Here is a 7,091-nt window from a genome sequence, read left to right on the forward strand (position 1 = left end):
ATTGACGGTGCTATGTCTAATAAATAGTCATAAAATAAATAAAATTAAAATATAATAAATAATTCCTTTACCCACAAAATCATCTATTTTTATATCTTTTTAAAAAGCGAGATGAATTAAATTAGATTTATTTAAAAATTTCACAGCATGAGTAACATTATTATTGACACTTGATTATTTAATTCTTTAATTTTAGAATAATTTAATTTTAGAATAGCTGCTGCGCGTAATGCCCCACTTTTAAAATAACCATCCTTATGTCTTAAAGGTGCTTATGGTTACATTTATTATTGCGGTACAGATTTAATTGGCAGTACAGATTGCAGTACAAATTTAACTTCCAGATTTAAATCAGCTTTTATTTTTCACTTTTAATAATTTTTTCCAAAATTTCGATCACTTTTATATAGAGTATGGCCACAACACTCCTCTAGAGAGGGAATTGTTGTGTCAATTTAGTTCACTCAAGTTTATACGCATAAAAAGCACCCTTATACAAAGAAGTGTAGATTTTAGTGCAGGCATACAAATATATGAATATACAGCTATTGTTTAGATGACCCAACTTGGATGAGAATATACACAAAGATATTCATAACGCATTATATAAATTACGACTTTACATGAACGCATCACGTAAAACTTCCCGGTTATGATGTTTTCATGTTCGGCCGTTCTCAGTTTGATATACAGCACAGAGTTCCAGCATTATAACATGAAAACTCTGCATGGTTTTGTTTGATTGTTGTTGTTTTTTAGACATAATTATACCCAGCATTTAATGTACACCTCAGTAACGCCCCCTTGGTGCCCCTGTTCGGTTCCAAAGTACAGGAAGGATCGTGGTCTCCAGGTTTGGTGCAATAAGTGACAGTTCTTCAGGCCAGAGGTCATTTTCCGACCATTCAAACATCGATATCATCTGCAAGTCTTGCTCATTTGCAGGAGATCGGCGAGAGAAATAGCACTGATTTTTGATTTAAAGACGCGGAGGTTCTACTTCAGGAACAGCGATGAATCGGAAAGTACAACTATCCGATGAGACCTCATCACAGAATAACACTGTAGACAAAAGAAACCGGGGCAAAATCATTCAGGTTGTCTACATTATCGCTGCTTTGGATATTACATGGATGTTTTTGCAGTTTTCGATCACCCCCGTAAGTATCCCTGCCATATCGAAACAGGAAGCCGAGATTTCCGTGCATGCAGTGAACTTGATATTTTTTCTTTACGTAATTAAACGTAAATAAACGTAATTCCATTTTATTTACAACAGCGAACGTGTTTTGAGTTCTGCATCATTTGTAAAAACGATGACGCTTTTGATTAATGATGGCTTCCCACGTCTCTCCTAAACTCGTGAAAGTGTGTTCAGTAATCAAACTAAAAGAAGTAATTTTATTAAAATGGAACTCGCGTCGGTGAAAAATCGTGCAAACTATTAACAGGTGCTTTTATCGGACATTATACTGGTTATCATTGTCATATTTGCAATGTCATCTCGCGGTGTGTTACGTAATGGTCAAGTTATGTTTCCCAGTCTGAAAGCATATTAATCTGTTGAAACGTTGTCTTCTAAATACTGTACACAGTACGTTACTGCATGGATTTAAGGTATGGGAACTATACCGAAACAGCAGTCACACATCTGGCACACACATATCTGTCATTATGGGGCTTCGATTCTTCCAAGGTCACAAAATGACTAAAAAGATCATTTAGGATGTTTAAATGTTATTTTCATGCTTAAAAAGGCTGTTTATAGCTATAAAACAACATAAATGACTACTTAACTGCAGTTAGGTGCAAATGTCCTTTCATGGCTACTGTAGAAACACGGAGGCGTGTTTGTCTGGCACCCATGGGGGGGGGGGGGGGGGGACCCGCCTCTGTGTTCATCACAATAATTGCTCAGACCTGAGTGTGTTCAAAAGTATGAAAATATTGCATAAATCTTGATCTCCATGTTGTTAATAAGGCTGGTTCTCATCCGTAGCAAATCACAATGTTCCGTCACGTTAAACTCTCACTTTTGGTGTTAGAAATACCAGACGATAGTTTGTAGAAGTTTCTTTCAGTCGTGACTCAGTGAAATGTTTTTACTCCCTGAATATGATGCGTGTCTCTACACCCTAAACCACTGAAAGCATCACGTTGAGGCAAAGGTCGTGACCTCACAAAACACCTTTATTGCTACGCTAATGACCGGAGTTCAGATAAGTTAAGGTGAAAAATCGAGGCAAAAATTCATGTCTGACATACAAAGCCTCCACCTTCCTCAAATACAGCCAAAGGTCGCGCCGATGCCACGATTACGTCATACCTTTTGTTACTTGTATGATATTGTATGTCTTGCTTTTGTTGTGGTTTCCAGTATTTGGCGAAGAAACTGGGCTTCGACACCTTGTGGTTTGGTTACTTGCAGACCATGGTGGGCTTCTGCCAGCTGTTCGGGGGTCCTCTGTTTGGAAGGTGAGGCGGGGGGGGGTTCCATTTTCGTCCAGCAAATCTAAATAAATAAATGGTTAAATTGTGATGTCATCGTTTTTCCCGCCAGGTTTGGAGATCTGTTTGGAGCCCGCACGGCTCTGAGCGTGGCGTGTTCTTCCTCTGTGGTTTTCTTCCTGCTGCTCGCCGCCGCCAACCATCCCGCCATGTTGTTTATTCACAAACTGCCCACGCTCCTCATGCACATCATACCTAGTGAGCACCTGAGCGCCTTCAATGTAGAGTCAGCTCAAAGGGCACCTGGACAGTCCAGTTTTCCCTCTTTCCCAGATTAAATTCATTTCTTGTAGCTTCTCAGATGGTCGTCACCGACCTGTCGGAACCGGAAAAGAGAGCGGACGCTTTGTCCAAGCTGGGTCTATGTTTTGGGGTCGGTATGATTGCCGGGTCCACTCTGGGAGGCCATCTCAACACTCGTTACGGGTGAGCGCGACCGCTTGTGTTTGAATGTCCCGGCCTCATCTTGCCCCACCTCCTGCTCGGTTCTGACTGCTAAAGCACTATTTTCTGGAATATTTCCTATTTCCCAGGGAGAAAATCACCGCTTGCGTCGGTGCTGCAGGAAGCTTCTTCAGTCTCCTGCTGGTCTTGAAGTTCATCCCCAAAAACACCAAAGTTCACGCTTCAACAGCCACCGCCAACGGTGAGTCACGCCTCAGATACGCCAACAATGATTCGTGACGACCGTAAACCTTCCGACTGAGGATGCAGAGGACACATCATCCAGATGTTGCGTTGGTCTGCTGACACTTGGGTCGAGTGATGATTCTTTTTATCTTTCCATGCTGCTCTGACGGCGAGCTAGCGTCTGCATTAGAGCCTGTACGAGAATAGAGAAAACACGCTCTGCTCAGAATATAGGGCAAAACTTACTCCCTTTTTGGATCCAAACCACAAAAACTCTGAAAATAATCTTCAAAATTTTATTTTAACTGCAAAATCCAGAAGCTTGATGGTGTAGTGGCGAATGTGTACCGATAGAGGGTGCCTTTGTGAAGCTAATAAGAACATAAGGGACTTTCAATTTCTCTGTCATTATGGAGTTATTTATATCTGACATAAAGCGCTTTTTAAGTGATCGTTTTTCTACTGATAATGTTCCTCAGACTGAGTTTAGGGTGAACGAGGCCTCTGCTAATGCTCATGTGCTAATCCGCGCGTGACTGTCACTGTCAGTCACGCGCTGGTTTTGTGTTACACCAGCAGAGAAACGGCTGCAGATGTAACAGCAGAACAAGGTTCACTCAGGTAAAGGTAAGGTGGTGAAAAGTTAGTGGTCATAAATATCATCATAAATCACTGGCTGGAGCTTTGGGGAGGGAGGATTTGAACTCATTTCCATTCGCAAATTCCTCAGGATGCAGATTTTCTGTTACAGAATGTGACTGTTGATATTCGTTGTTTATCTCTGTCTGTAGCAGGTTCCGACAAAAAGACGTCGATTTTCAGTGTGGATCAGATCACACGGCTGATGAAGTTTCCCGGCGTGGCGCGGACTTTCATCGTGAAGATCGCAGTGAGTTTACCTTCAGGTGAGACGGAGTCGAACTAGCAAAACAATATGTACGCTAGATGAACATGGCCTTTGGTTTCCTTTCGTCTTCACTTTGAAAGGTGCTTTTCTTGTTTCTTCTCAGGCATTTTCCAGGTCATGTTCTCCATCATAGCTCTGGAATTCTTCAAGCTGCAGCCAGAAGAGAACGGTTACTTGATGGCTTTCTTTGGCATCGTCCAGATGGTAAATACTGCTGGTGTTCAGCGCACCCATGTCAGATATTTGGGCTCGTATCGATATAATCCCAAGTTTTGTTCAGGTCATTCAGGGGGGCGTGATCGGTCGGATGACTGCGAGGTTCTCTGAGAGCTCGCTGCTGCTTCTGTCGGTTGGGGTTTCTGCTTTGGTGGGACTGGGCCAGGTACACACATACACACACACACACGTGCATGTACAAATATTGGATGTACCCTTGTAGCACAAAGATGTTTTTTGAGCAGCTAGCTGAACCCAATCACAAAATGAGGCCACCGTAGAAATGGAAAATGTTCCTTTATAGTATAAAGGAAAGGAATGTTGAAGCCAACGATGATCTAATCGTGGGTGCAATTATCTTCAGTACCAGAAGGGGGAGACAAAGCTGCGAGTCGTGGTTCTGTAGGCTGCACCAGCATGTGAGTTAGCATGGATGAAGGTGTCTTCTAGTGCTGATAGAGAGAACTGTAGGCACATATGTCCCAATAACCTGTTAGCATCCTCATATTTGTCTGGATGAGAGTGTTTTCAGTTTCATGGTCATCCTGTGGAAAGCATGTGATCCTCATCGTTCCTCTCACCACCAGAGTTAAGAGTGATATGCTGCACTTCAGCCATGTGTTCTGTCACCTCCACAGGCTAATATGCAGACTGTGTTCCACTTGTGTCTCACCATCATCCCCATGATGTTTTCGCTCAGCATGTTCAACGTCATCACGGACAGCATGCTCACCAAGAGCGTACCGTCCTCAGACACCGGTAAGGCCACCCTCTTCCTCTACTCTCACTGATAAAGTCATCAAAAGAAACAAAACATGAGTGGTAATCTTGGTTCTTGTGCACAGGCACCATGCTGGGACTCTGTTCTTCTGTCCAGTCGCTGCTGCGCACAGTCGGACCGACAATTGGGGGCTTCTTGTATGTGAACTTCGGCCTTCCCTCCATCGGAACTGTTCAGTTTGTGATGAATGTCGCCGTGTTCACCTACCTGCTGCGGCGCCACCTAAAAAACACAGACGAGCAAAAGGAATGACATCAGGCCGATGGTCCCCGTCCTCAGTCGGTGATGGGGGACATGTAAATCACCGTTGTGCAGCAGGAACAGCAACGATCTGGAGGTTCAGGCCTGAGCACCAGCAGGAAGCACATCCTGTTTAATCAGGTGACACTTCTGGGATCCAGGTTCCCATCACGCCTGCCCGAGTTTACAGTCTGCAGCCACGATGTGGGAATACAGAACAGATTAGCACCACTACTACCTGAACAATGAACCTTTATTTTTGTACATTAATTATTAAAACCAGTGTTGGAATTTTACGTGCTCATTCAGAGTTAGACGTGATAGAAAACTCACAATTAAACCTAATGTCATTGATCTTAACAGAGACGCCTGATCTTTAAGTAAAATAGTGACAGGTGTGGCAGACGCGGGTAGAAGTGGCAGATTCTCAAAGTGTTCCAGGAGAAGTTAACGATAGCTAGCTTCCTTTGGCTGATGTGAGGTTCTACGGACAGACAGTTGCCTTGTTTGGTCAATTTTAGTTAATGATGAGAAAAAAAATTGGAAGCTGCATACAAATGCTGCTAGAACCACAGAAATGAGCCCGCTAAAGCAGTTTTTGGGTCGCATGAAGTCCAAACAATAAAACAATAGTAATTATTTTCCCTTTTAACGCGTAAATATGGTTTCAAATAAAACAGCAAAACCCCATTAAATTAGAAACACAAATGATGTAGAGCAAACGACGCGCGTTGCCTTTATTTATTTAGTTTTTCTCCTCTGTCGCCTCAGCCGAGTGCAGCTTGTGGAGGTGATGTCACGCACGCTGCAGCAGGTGTTGTCATTGTTCCTGCAGACAAATATCACGTCCAGCAGATAAATATTATCTTCTCCGAACAGCAGGAGGTCAGGGTGTTATTGTCGACCCACAGTCTGTCACCGAGTCTGTCACGCAGCTGCGCCACGGAGGGCCCGTTTTCCCCCGGTTTGTTGGGAGGATATTTTTAGAACCTCTTAGTAGAGCCTGTTGGGACAGGCTGCACCTTTAATGTGATCAGACGTCTCAGTCCCAATCCCATCATCTCGGCCCGGCCGGGAGCCGGACTCGCCAAACTCCAAGTTCCTTGTAATAAGCAAAGTTCTGCATCTGTCCAAGGAGCTCTAGGTGGAGCTGAAGGGTGTCACTGTACCCGTGGGCCCAGCGGGGGGGGGCGGCCTGGACCACTGGAGGGGGTGCCTTGTTACACCTGTCCCTTTGAGTCCGGGTGGGTGGGACAATGCTGCTGTTAACACTCCTGACGGGGACCTTTGGGTCCTCTGAAAGTTTAATGTGACTCTGCGAGCGACCTGCTCTCACCGAGGTCAGAGATGAGCGTGCTCGGGCAGCCGTCCAAGGCCGCCCTGTGTCGGCGAACTGGAAACAAAACGCCAGACCCTGGGGGGCCCCGTCAGTTCCTGGACTTGTTTTGTTCCCCGTGGCATTGATAATGAGGCATCAGTCCTCACATGCACAGAGAGTCGAGGCTCACTGTCCCGGCGAATAACAGCACAGGCTACCTTTCTGATTTGAGGCGGAGGAGGGGGTCGGTCTGAGGATCCTCGGGTCTAAATGTTTTATAACGCTGCTTCTGTATCTCCTGCGGTGATGCGCCGCACAAAGTCCTGCTCAGGGTGCTTCTTTTTAAACCCAGTGAGAGAAAGCCCAAATAGCCTCATCTATATTCTAGATAAACAGATTGATAAACAGCTGGCCATGAGAAGCGTGCTCACATTTACAGTATACGCAGACAATATGTGATAGATAGTGTTGAACATTTAAGCAGAGCTCCA

At 44.4% G+C, this 7,091-nt stretch overlaps 1 protein-coding gene across 2 annotated transcripts; it reads left to right on the forward strand.

Moving 5' to 3' along the window:
* Window positions 1–477: 477 nt before the first annotated feature.
* slc67a1 (solute carrier family 67 member 1) lies at window positions 478–6,408 on the forward strand. 2 transcript variants are annotated; one of them, XM_011609862.2, is made up of 10 exons: window positions 478–1,160; window positions 2,378–2,475; window positions 2,561–2,706; window positions 2,802–2,934; window positions 3,042–3,154; window positions 3,930–4,043; window positions 4,149–4,249; window positions 4,326–4,427; window positions 4,900–5,020; window positions 5,107–6,408. In XM_011609862.2, the coding sequence occupies exons 1-10, from the start codon at window positions 1,014–1,016 to the stop codon at window positions 5,292–5,294; spliced, it is 1,263 nt and encodes a 420-aa protein (XP_011608164.1). In that variant the 5' UTR covers window positions 478–1,013; the 3' UTR covers window positions 5,295–6,408. The 2 variants fall into 2 exon arrangements, with proteins under 2 accessions (XP_011608164.1, XP_003969813.1); XM_003969764.3 differs by having other exon boundaries at window positions 480–1,160; window positions 3,933–4,043; window positions 5,107–6,407.
* Window positions 6,409–7,091: the final 683 nt, after the last annotated feature.

This window comes from Takifugu rubripes, chromosome 13 (assembly GCF_901000725.2).
Source record: "Takifugu rubripes chromosome 13, fTakRub1.2, whole genome shotgun sequence".
Taxonomy (NCBI): domain Eukaryota; kingdom Metazoa; phylum Chordata; class Actinopteri; order Tetraodontiformes; family Tetraodontidae; genus Takifugu; species Takifugu rubripes.

Excerpts from the sequence above, each read along its gene's own strand:
- slc67a1 (XM_011609862.2), top strand. The coding sequence starts at position 1,014 with ATGAATCGGAAAGTACAACTATCCGATGAGACCTCATCACAGAATAAC. Across the intron at positions 1,161-2,377 it reads TGCAGTTTTCGATCACCCCC|TATTTGGCGAAGAAACTGGG; the intron begins GTAAGTATCCCT and ends TGTGGTTTCCAG. Across the intron at positions 3,155-3,929 it reads TTCAACAGCCACCGCCAACG|CAGGTTCCGACAAAAAGACG; the intron begins GTGAGTCACGCC and ends CTCTGTCTGTAG.